We start from the raw sequence: 18,363 nt of genomic DNA, 5'->3' as shown, positions 1-18,363 counted from the left end.
ATGCATCTCTCTGACAGCCCTAAAAGGGGTCTTATCTTCGCTGAGCCGCAGGGACCGCCAGCTGTAGGGCCTCTCGACCTCAGCTGAACCAGCCCAGCAAGGCATCGCTCCGTTCGTTGGTTCGTTCCACCCATAGCCAGTGCTGCTCCGGCTGGCAAGCTCTCCCTTCGACATCTCGTCATTGCCACCTCGTTTTGGAGCCCGGCTTCCTTCCCCGTGGCCTAGCGCCCCATTTCTGCAAAAGTCTTTTCCCCACCCCACCCCGTCTCTCCACAATTGGTAAGGTCTGTGGTGGGAGAGACGTGAGTCAGCCAGCAACCTTCCACTTCAAAGGAGGCCAGGAGGAGGAAGGACGATTAAATCTGTGACTGGATCCACAACGATTGGGGCGGGGGGGAGACTTCATTCCCCTCTGGCTCCCCCCCGCCAAAAAAACCCCATCCAGAGCAGAAACAGCAACAAATGACCGCAGCGATTAACTGGATGGGAGCAAAGTGAAGGATTAGTGGGTGGTTGACATCTTGTTTCCCATTCTCTTCCCTTTTACTTCTTCAGTACTAAGTCTCATTATAGGAATTGAGGATAAAGCAAAGCTTGTGCTGTCTCTTATCTGGTGACTGCAAGGACAGGTTGGTTGAATGGGGGGGTGGTCTTTAAGGGTATAAACAAGAAAAAGCAAAGGGTCTCACCAAAGGCATGAAACAGAATCCAGTTGAGAGTAAAACCTCCACCGCTGAAACGTGAGAGCAGGGAGCAGGCTATGGCACCGTCTTCATCCTTGCTAACCTTGTTAACATGTCTGGCTGGTCAAAACAACCAAGCTGGGGTGGGGGGCACCCCTCATGCTCACCTTCTCTCTCTTACTCCTCCCTGCCCACCTGCCCCCCCCCATCTCAGCTTGGCACACTGAAGCAGCGTTCCCTAACTGCTACGAATGGACTATGTGGTGAAAAATCATCTCTCTGGCAAAATTAAACACATTAAGTCGGTGGATTTTCAAATCTCTCCCTTGCCTGGAAAGCGCTCTGCTAAGGTGGAAGGTACGTCTTTGGGAGGGAAGAACAGGGGCCGCTGAATGCCGTCGGAAGATGCCGCTCGGCCACACTCCCCTCTGGCTCCTCTTTCTTCCATTCCTTCCTCTTTTGCCAGCTGCCCTCCACACTCGCACGATGGCGGATCCTTCACTGAACGTGGTTCTCTCCTCACTGAAAAGCCTTGTGACAGATTGCGGGTTACTGCAGGACAATGTTTCTCAACCTTGGCCGCTTTTAAGATGTGAGGACTTCAACTCCCAGAATTCCCCAGGCAGTATCCGTGGGCTTCAGCTCCCAGAATCCCCTGGTTGGGGGATTCTGGGAGCTGAAGTCCTCACATCTTAAAATGGCCAAGGTTGAGAAACACCAGGATCAGAGAGAACTGCCCTGTTTCTGCCCAGTTCCAGGAAGCCCCCAACAGACAGAGGTAACAGGGAGGAGAAACAGGACCCAACAGCATTTCCATTCGTCCCAACAACACAGGATGCAGTCACAAAATTTGGCAACGTCGTTCCGCATACGCACATAGGCCTGCGCGCACGTATAGACACACACCCACACCCACACAGAGTCAGGTGTGTAGAAAAGACAAAAACCAAGGGAGGCACCAGTCCTGACACTGAAACAAAGCCTCAGGTATTCTCTGCCCCATTTGCTCCTCGTATTCAGGAGCCTGGCGCATTTCACGTCTGGCCCCGCACGCCGGGAGACCTCCCGCTGCGTCCCCCTCCAGCCCCTCCCTCTCCAAAGTGCTCACGCTCAGCCTTCTTCCCTGCAGGGTGTCCGTCCGGGGGCCAAAGCACCTTCCACCGGCGACGGGAGGTGTCTGGCTGAACGTGGAGACGGCGGGTGGGGTGGGGGAAGACTCGGCCGGTCCCACATGGCTTTGGGCTCCCTGCCCAGGATGACCCCATGGGGGTCATGGCTCCATTCTGCCAGATCCCGGGGAAGCTGCCCAGGAAATTGTGACGGAGGTGTTTGGTTTTGCTGGAGAGACATCGAAACTTCGAGGGGCGGGGCAGGCGGGGAACCGGCGCTCCTCGGGCGAGGGAAGGCGAGGAGCAGCAGGCTGGTCATGAAGGCCCAGGAAAAGACAGTAATCGAGCAAGGGCTCTGGCCTGTCCCCTCGCGCCCGCGAGTCCCAGTCCGCGCCCGGCCCACGATGGACCTCTCGGCGGCCACTGTCACTGAGACACGGAGTCCGAGTGGGCCACCGGGGCCGGGCAGGTCTGCTGTGTGGCCAGGAAGCTGTTTACATCTCCGAGGCCAAGGAGGCTGAAATCGGGGGCGGATAAGGACACTTGCGCAGGGGCCACCAACGTCTCTGGATCTCTTCCCAGTCCCGCGTGGCCGGAAATCAAAGGGATCCTTTCGGTGACACTCTCCGGGAGGGGGAAGTCCACGGCGATAGCTTCTCCCGAGCACCGCAAGGACTCCTCCTGCTTGTCTGCTGCAGCCATCTGGTAGAACCCGGCCCCGGGTGGATTGGGCGGCTGCTGAAGGTAAGTCGGGACGCGGCTGGTGAGGGGCCCCTCCTCGGGGGGGTCGAAGGAACAGTTTGTTTCCGACGGAGTGCTGCACTCGTAACCGTGCCCAGATTCACTGGTGCTGCCCAGGCTGCAGGCTGCGCTCTCAATGCTCAGCGGCTCTGTAGGGGATGGGGGTGTATGGAGCAAAGAAGCCCAGTTCATTCGCCACCACTCAGGAACCTCCATTTCATAAACCACCCTAAGCTTTTCAGGACCAGTAGCTAAGCAACATAAATGGACTACAGGTAGTCCTCGACTTACGACCACAATTGGGACCGGAACTTCTGTCACCAAGCGAGGCTGTCATTAAGTGAGTCATGCTCAATTTTACCTTTTTGCCATGGTCATTAAGCAAATCACATGGTCGTTAAGCGAATCTGGCTTCCCCCATTGACTTTGCTTGTTGAACGCCCCCTGGGAAGGTCGCAAATGGCGATCACGTGACCCTGGTACGCTGCAACCATTTTAAATATATGCTGGTTGCCAAGCGCCCAAATTTTGATCACATGATGGGGGGGGGGGAAACCACTGTGATGGCTGTAAGTGTGAGGACTGGTCGCAAATAACGTTTTCAGCACTGCTGTAACTCTGAACGGTCGTTACATGAATGGTCGTAAGTCGAGGGCTACCTATGTGAAAAGCACTGCTTCTGAGCGTGGAATTCAATTGTACAAAAAAGAGGGAGCTTAAAGAGGAGAGAAGGACCCAGTCCCAAATCCAGGCACGTTCAACTAGCAGGAAAACATTCTTCCCTGGTGCATTTTGGTTCTGTTCCATGCACAAGCGAAAGCAAAACTGAATTCACTCGATTCAACCCAACCCAACCCAACCCAGCTCAGCTCACCTTACCTCAACTCTGGTTTGGTACATAGCAAAGGCATAGATTTTTATATGAAACGCATCAAGCTTTCTTCTTCTCTGCCTGCAGAAGCTGGACTTGGAATTTATCTAAAGCCACGCAGGGCGTCTGTCCCTAGAACCCAAATGATCCCACTTCTCTCTCTTGAACGCCTGTGTACCCACGCCCGGAACTAAGCCTCCAGGTTCTCTGGGATCCAGAAGACAGCCCCACCCGCACGCTTGGGGAGATGTACCTGTGCTCTCCATTGTCAAATGATCTGGGTTGAAACAGGACTCCAGGCAACCCGTGGCCGACGCAATGGGTGGGGAGCCACGTGAGCGGCTGGCGCTTTCCACTTCCCCGCCATCCAAAAAGTTATCCGCGTAATCCCTACAGAGTTGGGGAGACAGAGAAGCCAAAAGAAGGGCAAATGAACTTTAGCAATGTTAAGACGTGTGGACTTCAACTCCCAGAATTTGCTGTATGCCGCCCAGAATCGCTTCTTGTGAGATGGGCGGCCACATACATTCGATAAATAAATAAAATAAACAATAAATGAAATCCCAAGGATTGCTACTACCAAATTCTGAGTTTAGCAAGGGGGACTTTTAACTTCCACTCATCTTCCTTATCCTGCCTTCCTGCTGTCAATTCCTCTTATGCAGATTTCTGGACTCAAGCCACCCTTGGGATTTGGACCAAGCGCTCTGGGCACTATTCCACGGGGACTCACGCTTAGCCCCCTATGGCCAGACGTTATTGCTCGTGCCAGGCACGTGGCTTCAGAATGGAGGACGTACTTCTTTCTTCCAAACCGCGTCTGTTGGGTGAAGTAGTCATATCGCTCCGACTTCTTCCATATGTAATAGTATTCCACGCACTCACCCACCGACCGGGTACGGACCTGAGGAAACAGGAGGAAGGGTGAGGAGCAGCTTGGAAAGACCGGGCTTCCTGGGACTTGCTAGGAATGGCAAACATACACCAGAATCCTTGTAAATGCACCTTCTTTCCATACCAGCTGGGAACGGGAACCCTCCTGCATCCTTGACAGAGGACAAGGACCAGTATAAAAAGGTGATCTCCGAAAGATGAAATGAGGACAACCGCCAACAGCATTTGCAGAGCGCTTTTTGAGGCTCGAAGAGGGCGATCTAACTGTAATCCCGTACGGGAGATCAGGCATTATCTACCTCCAACAGCATCCTTCGCTTCACTCTCAGTGTTCAGTTAGCAGCTATTCCATCAGTTTTCAGAGGGGGAAGAGAGGGGACACGGGGCCCCTCCCTCTCCTGAACCCCCCGCCCCCCCAATTCTTCTATCAGGCTCATTTTCACAAGCCGTTTTCCTTTCCAACTCACCCAGACAAGACACCATGGCCGTAAGCTTTGAGAGCTGAAACCCAAAACGGACTTTTCTCCGTTCACCTTCCCAGCCCTCCCCCCCCCACCTTCTTTTGGGGTCTGTCTTTTAGACTGTAAGCCTAAGAGGCGGAGACCATCTTGCTTGTGACAGGCAAGCACGCGCCTCTTTTAACGGACATGAAGTAAGATATTTTAAGGCGCTTATGCTGATGATTATATTTCCCTCCTGGCAAAAACGGTTGATTAATTAACCGATGGGCAGTGAAACGAAAGCAACAGACAAGCAGGGATGCTATTTCTGATACTGCGCGCAGACAAATTGTATGGACTGACCTGAGTCTGCACAAGCTGCTTGATTCTGCTAAACTGGAGGTGGGTGGGCGGTGGTCCCGTGTGTTGGGGGAGCCTGGCTAGTCTTTTCATGTGGGGTGTGAGCGGGGGGGGGGGGGTCAGTGGAAGTGACCGTTGGGCTTCTTTTGACATAGCAACCCCCCCCCCCCGTGAGAGAACAAGAGGGACGGGGGCCAGAGGATGGCCTTCTTAATGGCAGCCCCCTCGTGGCTGAACAGCTCACCCCGAGGTTAGGCTAGCCTCACCCTTTATTTCCTTCAGAAAATGGGGGAAAACAAATCCTCTTCCACAAAGCATCTGGAGAGGAGGGTTGTTAGAGGGGGACAGAAATTAACATCCTACTTTTGGATTTTGTTATACAAGGTTTTAGTATGTTAATGTTGTAAGCTGCCCACAGTCTGGCAAGGAGACAAGCATCCAAATAACCCTAACTGAAAAATACCAAATGAAAAAGAGCGACTGTGGTTTGTTCAGTCCGGTTTAGCATGACCTGCTACAGCCACAAAAACCACTCTGGAAACCTCTGGGGCTAAAGAGTGGAGTAGGACTACTGAAGGTGGTTTCTTAATTTATTAACAGGACCTAATTTAATTATACTTTATAGAAAATTTATTAACAGTTGTTTAATTTATTAACCAGACATAAATGAACGTGGTTTTTTAATTCATCTGCCATACGTATAACCCACCCCATCCGGGAGAACTCTGGATGGTGTTCGGCAATATGCAGAATTAAAATACTTAATCATCAATCCCAAAAATTAAATAAAGAGGAACGCAACCGCTCAGTACCTCTAGTGGCCAAAGCTTCCTGGAACAATACAACCTTGGCTTAGAAGATTAATAGGGCAGGGACTACATGCACCTCTGGGGAGAGACAGTTCCATAGAGCTGGGGCTGCCTCAGAGAAGGCCTATCATCTAGCCCACACCTCGGGAAGCCTGCAGGTAGGACCTGAAAGGAATTTTTCTTCACATCCCTGACTGATTTTGAAAATGGCCGTGCCAGTCTGGCTCCTGAGAGCTTAGGAAGAGATCCGTCTAAGCCAGTATCCTGTCCTAACCTTGGGCCCCTCAGGCTAAACTGCCATCACAATGCCTGCAAGAAGGCAACAGGGGGTGAGCAGTGAAGCAGTGAAGCATCCTGCAACCCAGCTTTTCCTTCTGCACATTTGCAATACAGCCACAACCCCGCCTGGAATTCACCTGCATTCACACAGGTCCTACAGCTGCTATAAATTACCTTGTTGGCTTGAATAAGGTGGAAGTTTTTTCCATGCACCCGAAACCCATGTTCAAAGTTCCTGCATTCTTCTTCGCTCCAGGCACAGAGCTCATCTGCAAAGGGTGGGGGGGGGGGGAGAGAGGCATGCAGAATGTCAGCCCTTCAAGGTAGGCCAGCTCAGGAAATAAACACCACAAGAAAGACTAGAATTTGACTTTATTGATATAACAACAGAATCTTGAAAGCCTGCCAGTGTTTCTCCTTCCCTTCCTCTTACACCAAAGAGAATCAAAGCAGGGCAATCTTCAGCTTTTTTCCTTGTGCCTTCCTCTTTTCTTAGACTAAGGTCCCATTTTACCAACAGTCGATGCCTACTGTCTCTATGGTCATCTCTGTACTCCTCTACAGAAAGAGAGAATTCATTGAGAATTTTCCTAAACTTTTAGAAATGTGAGAACACCGTGTAGGTTTTTTTCAAAGCGGTCCAATAACTGAGGCCAATTTTTAAAAAGGAGAAGTATGCTTCACCCCTAATCACCAAGTGCTGCCAGATATTTTCATCAGGCCTTGCCAGATCATTCTACCGTGAGATCCTGACTTCGCTGGAGCTGACTGCATTTAATTGTTGCATCAATCACTTATCCAAGGTTCCCTCCTTCAAGGCAGGAGGCACAAATGACTGTCTTGGGAACCGCCAGCCCTTTGGCTGCTGCATGAGATCTGCACATGGTGTGCAAGGCGTACAAGATCTGCTTAGCAAGACCGACTGAGAGGGATGAGACGGGGTTGCAAGAAATTCCAGCAACTGGACTACTTCCTGTTTAGCACAAATACATCTACATGCACTTTAGGGTGGAGACAATGATCTTCTTTTTAACAGCCTTCCCAAGTGGCTGTCTTCCCTGATAACGGAAAAGCCTGCAGGCGGCTGTTGACATTTATCTCCCGAAACTTTGGCAGTATGGGAACCAAATCTTACAATGACTTATCTAGGAACAAATATGGTTGGCTCAATTTTAGGTGTAGAGGTAGGGTTAGGCTGCGTTTGCAGAGTTGATAGGAGGGCTTCCTTATTTACTGTTTTCCAAATACAGGTAGTCCTCGACTTACGACCACACTTGGGACTGGAACTTCTGTTGCTGAGCGATGCAGTCATATTAAGTGAGCCATGCCCGATTTTACAACCTTTTTTGCCATGGCTGTTAAGCTAATCACGTGGTTGCTAACTGAATCTGGCTTCCCCCATTGACTTTGCTTGTTGGAAGCCGGCTGGGAAGGTTACACATGGCAATCATGTGACCCTGGGATGCCGCAACCCTTGTAAATACACACCAGTTGCCAAGCACCCCAATTTTGGCCACGTGACTGCGGGGACACTGCAATGGTCATAAGTGTGAGGACTGGTCATAAGTCACCTTTTTTCAGTGCTGTTGTAACTGTGAATGGCCATTAATTGAGGACTACCTGTTTGCTCAGAAGAGAATTCTAGGAGTGTTTCTTTCAACACACCTGGAGGGCACCTGGTTGCAGAAGACTGCAGTAAGTTACTGTACATCTACAATGATTTGCAATTCCCTTCCTCCCCAGCTTATAAGCCAGCCAGTTTTGAATGGACAGCTTACACTTTCAGTTTTCAGCTTGCTTAAAAAAAGAAAGATAAGGACACACAGGACCTGACTGAGGTCAAAGCCACTGTTCACAGGCTGGGAAAGTCTAATTCCTAAAGTCTAAAGTGATCCTCCAGCCAGTCTGCAGCCACAAGGCATGTAAAACAGACCAGAGAAGTGGAAATGCTGCTGCTTTGCGCTCTAGCACTCCGCCTTTTACCCTCAAGGTCTTCATGCAGAAGCTGGAAGAGGAGGTCAACCGCTGATTGATCCTACTTCAGACATGCATGAAGATTTAGATGCTTTAAATCTAAAACGAGGCATGGCTTCATAATGTACTTAACACCCTCCATTTTAATCCCAAACATGGCCACAGTCCAGGTTTGGATGACGTCCAAGACCTAACTGTAATATGTCCCAGTGAGGTGTTCAAACCCTCCTGTAATTAATTCATTCTTGCCCTTGAGTCTACCTGGATTTTGAGGATGACAGGCTCTGTTCTCCTTATGCTTTCAACCACATCTGTGCGAGGATGGTTGTTAACCCAGCAGGCCTTCTCTTCGAAGGAAGGGCTGAGATTAGACTGGAGACCCAGGTTTAAAACCATGCTCAGGGATGAAATTGACCCACCTGTACTTTACATTTAACCTACCTCTTTTTCCTTTGATTTTTTCCCCCAAACTTTTCCCCCTTTCCCTTCTATTCGTTTTCCTTTTTATGAATACAAATAGTGGTGTTATCAATATGAATGTTATTATAATATTAATATCTAGAGATTTATAGTTAAGATGATAGAGTAAACTTAGTTCTGTACATTTCACTAATCAATTAATAACGAATTTTAAATTTTATGATAATTGCAAACTTTTTGTTCATTTACTGATATTTTATTCTTTATCTACTATGTCTCGTTATATCTTTTTAATTTCTTTTATGTAGCTATTTGTTTCTTTAAACATTTAAATAAAGAAACTGTTATTAAAATAAAATTTTAAAGAAGTTTAACCTGCCTGTAATGGTATGTGGGAAAGACCTTGGGAGAGCTGGGCCAAGAGATGCTGCCTAGGGAATGGTCAGATAAGGGAGGGCCTAGCCCTCAGCTGCATAATGGATGGGGAAAGGACTCAGAAGGGACCCTCCCTAGTTTCTCGGGCTGTAAAGGAGATGGGGGGGAGGACTGTACTTTCAGACTTGCAAGATAGCTGTTGGCCTCAGATAGGAATCACAACCAGATGAGCTAATTCTCCTTTATTGTAAGGCTACATTGACAGAATCTTGCAAGTCTGGAAGAATCTTGCAAGTCTGCAATTCTGTCCCCACACTCCCCATCTCCTTTACAGCCCGAGAAACTAGGGAGGGTCCCTTCTGAGCCTCTTTCTCCACCCATTATGCAGCTGCGGGGTCTGCCCTCTCTTAACTGACCATTTCCTTGGCAGCATCTCTGCCCAGTCTCCCAAGGTTTTTCCCACGTACCATTACAGAATTATTTGATAAAAGGAAGAGGGAAAACAACACAGGATTTCCCTCCCCTCCAAGCTCCTTGAGGGAAACGGGATTGAAGAAACAGAAGCCCTGAGTTCCTCACTGTTGTAGACACCAGATGTGTTGGATGGACCCATCCCATCCTCCTCAGCCAAAGCACTAGGTTGTCTGAGGTGGATGGGAATTCGGCTAATATTCCTCAAGGGCACCAGGTTCGGAAAGACTGGCTTGGAGAGTCCAGGGGGGTTCCAGTGGGACGACAGAACTCCTGCCGAAGGACAGAAAGATAGGAATGCCCTCTGCCTCACCTCGAATGACCTTCACGTTGAACCGGAGCCGCCGCAACGCTTCTTCTGCATTGAAGTTACATTTCACCAATTCGTAGAGTGCCTACGGGAGACACAATCCCACAGGGATGCATATGATTAGAAAGGCAGCTTTGGCTCCCTACAGGGACAAGAAAGGGGCTAGTGAGGAACAGGAAGGGGAGGGGAGGGAAAGAAGCAATGCCTTGTCTGTCTCTCTCGTGTTGCACTAAAACTGTGGAATAACAACGGCTAAGGAGGGACCTGACTCGACTGCAGCGTCCCTAATTTGCACAGTGATGTTTGGTGCTGAAGACCTCGATATCTCCAGGCAGGGCTTGGAAAGACCCTTCTCTGTCGGAGCCCCTAAGGAAACATGGCAGCTGGCGGTAGAATACTGAGCAACTCACCAGGAGTTGCACTGCCTTGCGCTCCTGCCCTGGGTATGATTCTTTTAGTTTTCCCAGGGGCTGATGCAGTAGCCTCAGAGCCACAGATAACTTAGTAAGGCAGGTACTGAAGAGGGAGAAGTTGCTAAGTTGCATGACTCCAAAGATGGCCACGTAAACAACCACAGTCACAGGAAAGCAGCCTGTTGTTCTCCTTTGGGATCTTTGACATGACACGTGTGGGTGAGTAGGTAGCTTGCCAATAAGCACACTGGCTACCTCTGGAGCAAATGAAGGCTGACTGTCAGGACCGTTATTCCAGAAGGCACCTCTCCCCTGGCTTGACTATCTCAATACAAATATTAAATGAAAAGAGAAGGCTGAGATAACCTTGCTGCTACCCACTTTTGGCAATCCAAGGTTTCTATAAAGGGCAGTTGAACTGACTGTCCACTATTAGGTGGAAAGAGCTCAAAGACCGTTGGAGGGTGGTTTCTTCTCAAGATGATATGAAAGGGTCAAACTCCCTCCCAATCCATTTACGAAGAGTCACAAAGAAAACATATTTCTCTTCCATGGACTCAAAACCGGAACATACTGAGAATACTTAAAACCAAAAGTCCGCACAAGATATTATACCAATTTGCTACTGATGTCCAGAGAATACAGGGACCGTGTTAAAGCTGAAGAATGCAAAGGAAAAAAAAAAGCAAACATTTGGCCATGGGGAGCCTTATGCCTAGGAAAAACACAATAGTCCTCGACTTATGACCACAAATGGGACTGGAATTTCCATCGTAAGTCACTGCGGTTGTAAGTCAAGTCACCACATGATAGGACCTGATTTTACGACCTTTTTTACAGCAATTGTTAAGCGAATCACTGTGGTCGTTAAGCGAATCCAGCTTCCCCCATGGACGCTTTTTGCCAGAAAGCAGCAAAAAACGCAATCATGTGACCCTGGGATGCTGCAACCAGTCATAAATGCAAGCTGGTCGCCAAACACCCGAAATGCGATCATGCGACCACGGGGGTTGGTGCGGTGTTTTGCAACGCTCAGAAGCGCTTTACAGGCTCTAAAGCACCCATTCTGAGGCTGTTGTAATTTTGGACAATTGTTAAACGAACGGTCATAAGTCGAGGCCTACCTGTAGCAAGCTCAACTCAGAAAGCAGATCGTTTCCCTACCTGCTTTCCTGACATGATGGCTATCAGAAAGGCTTTAAAACACGCAGCTGTACATACATGGATCCCACAGCCATGATGGGTTCTACTGTCAATGCAGTGAGTACTACTGCCAGAGGACGGCATAGAAGAAACATTTTGTCGGTGGGTGCAAACCAATAGTATAATCATGTCATGTTCCCCATTTCAATGTTCAATGTGTAGGCAACCATTACAAATCATCAAAAGGGCAACTGTTGCAGGATTATCTCACAAACACGGGAAAAACCGAAGTAGAATAGAAGTAGGACAAAACGAATTGAGAAAAGGAGATCTACTTTAGGACATAAGCCTTTCTCCCTAGTAGTTCTATCTGTTAAAAATCTACTTTACCTCTTTACCTGTGAATTTCTGCAGATAGACCAATTCCTCCCTCAAGTGGAGGAATTATAGGTTTTGATGATGTGTCATGCTACTGTTTGAAAGGTCTGCAACATGAAAACTTGCCAGTGAGAGAGATACAAACGTGTGGGAAATCCACATTTCTTTGGCCACTAGGATTATCAGGGTGCAGGGTGGCCCACTAGGCAGACCAGAGCAGAAAATCAACCCCACGGGAAGGCTAAAACTACTTTTATTGAGATTAGCTATAATAACAGAACCTTGCAAATCTGATTGTGTTGTACTTCCGCCCCACTTCTTATACTCCTATGAATTAGGGAGGTATCTGTCTGAATCTCTCAAGAATATTATCTGTCCATTGTGGAACTGATACATTTCACCCCTTGTTGCTTTGGTAATGGAGTTTGCCTATCTCCATCAAGGTCATCCTCCTTACTCTCTGCAGGTGAAACCTGAAGATGGTGGAGAAGGTTGGTAATTAATGGAATTGGAGGGAAGGCACAGACGGGGATTTTATCCAGGGATGGGTGAATACATTCCCGAGCAAGTGCCAGTCCATACTGGAAGAGAACCTCTGGCACTACTTTGTGATGACAGAGGCAAACTGATAAAGTTTGAGGCACATCCGTTGTTGGAAAAGATTGTGGGAGCTCCTGAGGGTCATTTTGATGGGGGTTTAAGTAGATCCTGTTAATTCATGTATCTACCGAACATTGTTGGTCCTTGTGAGATAGACCGCTCCCAGGGAGTTGTCTGGAATGCACTAGTCCCAGAGGTCAATGGTCAAATGTAATGAAGACTGAGGTTGAATTCTGCCATCTCCATTGACACAACCACCGCACTGGTGTTTTCTCATGCAATTTGCACACCACTGTTTATGTAAGAGTTTGCATCCCAACAGTCCAATATGGAATGGACCACCTCCCTCTTTCCTTCGGACAATGATTTCCCCTTTCGCAGCCACTGGTTTTTCAACAGTTGGATGGTTCCACGGCGGGGGGGGGGGGCAGCCACCCAGTTCACTGGGGACATAACATTGCAGATGGGGAGTCACATGGAAGTCCTAAAACTCATCGTCACACCAGTGGGTAACCCACTTGTGGTGCTGGGTATCCCCTGGCTGACTAGCCGCAACCCATACATCAACTGGAAAAAACGTACTATTACGTTTGATGATGGGTTTTACCAGGCTCCTGTGCCGGGGAAGTCCATCACTGTGGGGGTGGGGCGAGCTGAAATTGTCAATCCCCAGCCTCCAGTTTGCCCATGGAAGGGCTGCCTGCCAGATACCAAGACTTTGCGGATGTCTTCGGGGATGTGGAAGTAGACCAATTACCCCCCCACCGCAAGACTGACTGTGCCATTGAACTTCTTCCAGACATTCCATTGCCCAAACCAAAAATCTATGCCATGACCCAGAAAGAACTGGCCGCCTTACGGGAGTTCATTGATAAAAACCTTGCAAGGGGTTTCATCGAACTGGCTAACTCGCTGGTTGGGGCTCCCATTTTGTTCTGTGAAAAGAAGGATGGCACCCTTAGACTTTGCACAGACTATCGCAGGTTAAATTCAGTCTCAATTTCCAACAAGTACCCTTTGCCTCTTGTAAAAGACATGTTGGCACATTTGTGTACTGGTAAAGTCTTTTCCAAACTTGACCTGCGCGAAGCATACTACCGCATTCGCATTCGGGAGGGGGATGAGTGGAAAACAGCATTTAACTGTCCATTGGGCTCGTTTCAGTATAAAGTCCTCTCTTTTGGTTTGGTGGGGGCCCTGGGTGTTTTCATGCAACTAATCAATGAAGTGTTACATGATCATTTGTTTAAGGGGGTCTTAGTTTATTTGGATGATGTGCTCATCTATACCAAAACGGAGAAAGAACACGAGCGGCTTGTCAGACAAGTCCTGACCAAGCTCAGGAAAGCTAAGCTTTATGCAAAGCTTTCTAAATGTGAATTTCATAAGTCTCAACTGGATTACTTGGGGTACAGGGTCTCTGATAAGGGTATTGAAATGGATCCTGCAAAAGTTCAGGCTGTTCTCAACTGGGAATGCCCTCGAACTCAACGTCAGCTTCAGAATTTTCTGGGGTTCACCAACTTTTACTGGTCCTTTGTCCAGGGGTTCGCAGAGATTGCACTGCCCCTCACCGATTTGTTGCACACCAAGGGGCTTGGGGAGACGCGCAAAGTAAAAAACCCAGGGGCCGTGCTCAACTGGACTCCTGCCTGTCAGGCTGTTTTTGATAAGTTAAAATCTCTGTTTACGGCTGAGCCCATTTTGTCTCACCCTGACCCTGAACGACCCTTTGTGGTCCAAGTTGATGCATCTGATTTTTCTATTGGAGCAATTTTGTTGCAAAAGGATTCCTGCGGGCTCTTAAAGCCTTGCGCCTATGTCTCCCGTAAGTTTTCTGAAATGGAGCAGCGCTGGCATGTTTGGGAGAAGGAGGCTTTTGCCGTTAAAGCTGCATTGAAAGCCTGGCGCCACATTTTGGAGGGGGCGACTTGCCCTTTCGAGGTTTGGACTGATCACCGCAACCTCGAGGCACTCCGAACGCCCAGGCGTCTCAGCCCGAAGCAGATCCGCTGGGCTCAGTTCTTTAGCCACTTCAATTTCCAGCTCAAATTTATCCCAGGGAAGAACATTTTTTTGGCTGATGCTCTCTCCCGTTTGCCGCAGGACACGGAACTGGTCTCCGATGTCACTGGCACTGTGCTCACTGAACCTCAATTGGGTTTAGTGGCGGTCACCCGGAGCCAGGCTCGTGGGCAGCATCCTTCCCCCTCGCAAGCGGTTCAGGCAGGGAGCCCTTCGGGGCGCAGGCAACCTCAAATGCCTGGTCGGTTGCGCGCTGATTTTATCTCCGCTTTGAAATCTCCGCTTTATTTCTCTAAGCAAGCACACTTCATTCCCTGTGCGTCCATTCCCTCTGCGCAGCAGCTTGCCAAGCTCTTCTTGTTGCACGTCTACCGCCCACACGGATGCCCCTCTCGTTTGGTGACCGACAGAGGGACACAATTTACCTCAAGGTTTTGGTGGGCTTTTTTGAAACTTATTGGGACTGAGCAGGCACTGTCAACCTCTTCGCATCCCCAGATGGACGGAACTACTGAGATCCTTAATGCCACCCTTGAGCAGTTTCTCAGATCTTATATTAATTACCACCAGGATGACTGGGTTGATTTGCTCCCTTTCGCTGAGGTTGCGTACAACAATGCTGTGCACCAAAGCACTGGTCAAACCCCCTTTCGGGTCGTTTCGGGGCGGGATTTTGTTCCCATTCCCGAATTTCCCCAGCCTCCTGCCCCAGCTGTGTCTGCTTGTGATTGGGGTTCTCGGCTCGCTGATTCATGGCCAGTCATTAAGAAAGCTCTCACTGATGCTCAAGCTTCTTATAAGCTTCACGCTGACAAGCACCGGGCCAGGCAGCCGGCTTTTCGGATTGGAGACCTAGTCTATCTTTCTACCAGATTCATCAAGTCTCCTCAACCATCCAAGAAGCTTGCTCCTAAGTTCATTGGTCCCTTTCCTGTCACTGAACTTATTAATCCTGTCACTGTTTGTTTGGATCTACCCCATAATTTGAAGCGTTTGCACCGTTTTTCATTGCAGTTTGCTGAAGCCTGCCCATGACTCCTCTCGTTGGCATCCGCGACCTCCCCCCCCTGCACCTGTCATGATTGATGGACAGCAGCACTTCGAGGTCAAGGAGGTTCTTGACTCTCGCAGGCTTTGTGGCACTCTGCAATACTTAGTTCGTTGGAAGCATTTTCCCCATCCTGAGTGGGTCTCTGCTCGGGACGTGGTTGCTCCTGATTTAGTTCACCGTTTTCATGCTGCCTACCCTTCCAAGACTGCTGCTTAATTTTTTTGGGGGGGGCGGTATGTCATGTTCATCGTTTCAATGTGTTTGTACATCATAACGGTTCGCATGCCAGAGTGTTGACGCGCGTTCCTGGCTGGGAGGGTGCTGCTGATAAACCTTGTACTGAGAGCTGTATCTCTCTGTGCCATGCAGGAATGTGTTTGGGTTATCTTTTTAATGTCAAGGTCTTTTTGCCCGTTGATCAGCAGAGCTCGTTAGGAGCACCTGGGAATGTGGGGTTGTGATGATTGAAGGGGTGGGTGGGACGCTGTTTGTAATGGGGCTATTTAGTTTGACTTTAGGCGCGCTTTTCTCATTCTCAGCTTTCTTTCTGTTTGCACTCTATTCTAAATAAAATCAGAACCTAAACTTTGATTTTGAGTCTGAGCATTTTATTTGGGTTCAGGCAATCATTACAGGCTGGCTGTTGGGCTTACCAGTTAGCGTAGCTGGTTGCTTGGCACCCTATTTCAGGTGGCAATACCTGAGATGAAGATGAGGAATGCACTTCCTAAGATCAAGTCCTGCTTTGTGGAAAGGTTTGGGAGGGAGGCTCCAAAAGTCACATTTTTTACCACCTTTGGCCCACAGTGCAGCATATCACTAACGTTCACTTGGAAGTGGTCCTCGCCATTCAAATTAAGGTCTTCCACTCATCACACACTTTGGATCTGAGCCAAGCATGGCAACAAAACATGATCGTGCCTGCTAGATGGCAGAAGCCAAAATCAGCAACTTGTTTGGCCGGGCTTGTCTGTTTTTGGATAAAGTTTGTGCAAGAAAAATGACAGCAATGTGATATTTGTCCTTTGGTAATCTTCTCCCAGAGGAACAGCTGATGCTGCTTCCTGCACATCTGATAGTAAGAGCTGCTGAAGGGTGAATGATCTCTTGTTCTCTCTCTCTCAGATTTATATGGCAATATAAACAATACAACCCTGGGAGGCTAACAACAATCAAACCAATTTAAATATATTTTAAAATACAAACAACCCCTCACAAAATTAAAACCACCACACTCTAACCAAGGTACCATAGGTGGGATCAACTCACAGCCTGGCCCAGCACCTGGGGGAAGAGCCAGGTGTTCACAGCCTTCTGGAAGGCCAAGATGGTAGAGGCCCTACAGATCTCAGGGGGAGGTTGTTCCATAGGGCAGACACGGCTACAGGTAGTCCTCACTTAATGACCATTCATTTAGTGACAGTTCACTCTTACAACGGTGCTGAAAAAAACAACTTACAACCGGCGCTCATACTTATGACCATCGCAGCATCCCTGCGGTCACACGATCATGATTTGGGTGCTTGGCAACCGGTTCACATTTATGACCGTTGCGGCATTCCATGGTTACATGATTGCTATTTTTTACCTTCCCGGCCGGCTTCTGGCAAGCAAAATCCATGGGGAACCACATGAATTGCTTAACGACCATGTGGTTGCTTAACAACTGTGGTGATTCACTTAACGACCATCACAAAAAGGGTCATAAATTGGGTTGGATTAGCTTAATGACCGCTTCACTTAGCAACCAAAATTCTGGTCTCAATTGTGGTCGTTAAGTGAGGACTACCTGTACTGTACAGAGAAGGCATACCACTAGGTCCTGCCAGATCACAACATTTGGTAGAGGGGACCTGGAGTATGCCCATTCTGTGAAATCTGGTGGGATGGGCAGATACCCTTAGGGAGAGACAGTCCCACAAATAACCTGGCCCTGTGCAGCATCATTTGGGCAATGTTATTCCCTGGATCTCTGTTAAAATTGAAAGGGAGAGATATGGAGCACACTGGGCTAGACAAGGGTGTTAGAGTGACAGTAGTTAACATGGGACCGAGACCTTTGAGACTGTAAGGCAAATCCAACAAAAAGTTTTACATGCGTGAAAATCTACAAGTTGAAAATAACGGATAGAGATACAGACATTTACTACCACATACACCCCTACAGATTCTCTGAAAATGATGGATATACGAACCACATTAGAAGTCTCCAACTGCTACGGATGCTGTAGTTTTGACAAATGGCTACACCCACAATTTGCTCTCAGCTCACTCTAGGATTTGCTCATCCTTTTGCCGGATGAGCAAAATCCTAGAGTGCAACTGCTCCAGTAAAGTGGGAGCAACGAAGTCCCATCTCTTGTCTTAGAGTAGCAGCTTTTTGCTCTTAGAGAAACTCACTTTACAGATCTGTAAAGCTGTGTCCACATCATGCAACTTAACTGGCTTACAACTGATTTCCTGGGTTTACACAATACTCTGACTGATAAACTATCTCAAAAGGGTAGGTTTCTGCAACATGCTAAGCCATAAAAAAGAAAAATCAAACCCACGTTAAAAATAACTATATGGTGCATAACTGTTAGCAGCTAAATTTTTATCTGACCTGGGCAGGTCTGTTTTGCAAATGCAAGGTAAGAGTCCCTGTTATGTCTGGAACACCTTTGAGAACAGGCCAAAGCCGCTTTTTTGTTGCACTGGTGTCCTTCTACGTTTGGGGGAGATTTGAGGGTGCATCAGAGTTTTTAAATTAACCCCTTAATTCATTTTCCTACTGCTCACAGGCATTTCTCTTGCAGCAATCCCACTCATGATTTGGGAGCACCTGCCGTACTCACTTGTTCGTTATCCTTCACCATCTCTCCTTCCGGAAGGCCGGCACTGGAGACTTCATCCCATCTCCTCTTGATGGCTCGGAAGAGGAATTCTTCCACCTCCCTCTCAGGGAGGATGTTTGGATCCCACAGCAACTGGTCATCGTTTTCATAGACTGGATAAAAAAGTGTCAGAGAGAGACA

The 18,363-nt window shown here is 48.4% G+C and overlaps 1 protein-coding gene across 1 annotated transcript in view; it reads right to left on the bottom strand.

Annotated features, from left to right (window-relative positions):
• Window positions 1-1,415: 1,415 nt before the first annotated feature.
• The window catches only part of MIER2 (MIER family member 2), a 33,301-nt gene continuing 16,353 nt past the window's right edge, over window positions 1,416-18,363 (bottom strand). The window contains exons 7-12 of the mRNA XM_063290897.1: window positions 18,184-18,335; window positions 9,740-9,821; window positions 6,361-6,455; window positions 4,205-4,308; window positions 3,658-3,794; window positions 1,416-2,682 (exon numbers count right to left, since the gene is read on the bottom strand). Of these exons, the coding sequence (XP_063146967.1) occupies window positions 2,219-2,682; window positions 3,658-3,794; window positions 4,205-4,308; window positions 6,361-6,455; window positions 9,740-9,821; window positions 18,184-18,335 (1,034 nt within the window). The 3' untranslated portion in view covers window positions 1,416-2,218. The remainder of the gene's footprint in view (window positions 2,683-3,657; window positions 3,795-4,204; window positions 4,309-6,360; window positions 6,456-9,739; window positions 9,822-18,183; window positions 18,336-18,363) is intronic.

Source organism: Candoia aspera, chromosome 1 (assembly GCF_035149785.1).
Source record: "Candoia aspera isolate rCanAsp1 chromosome 1, rCanAsp1.hap2, whole genome shotgun sequence".
NCBI lineage: Eukaryota > Metazoa > Chordata > Lepidosauria > Squamata > Boidae > Candoia > Candoia aspera.
Note: the sequence above shows the minus strand (reverse complement) of the source record. Positions and strands in the feature narration are given on the sequence as shown.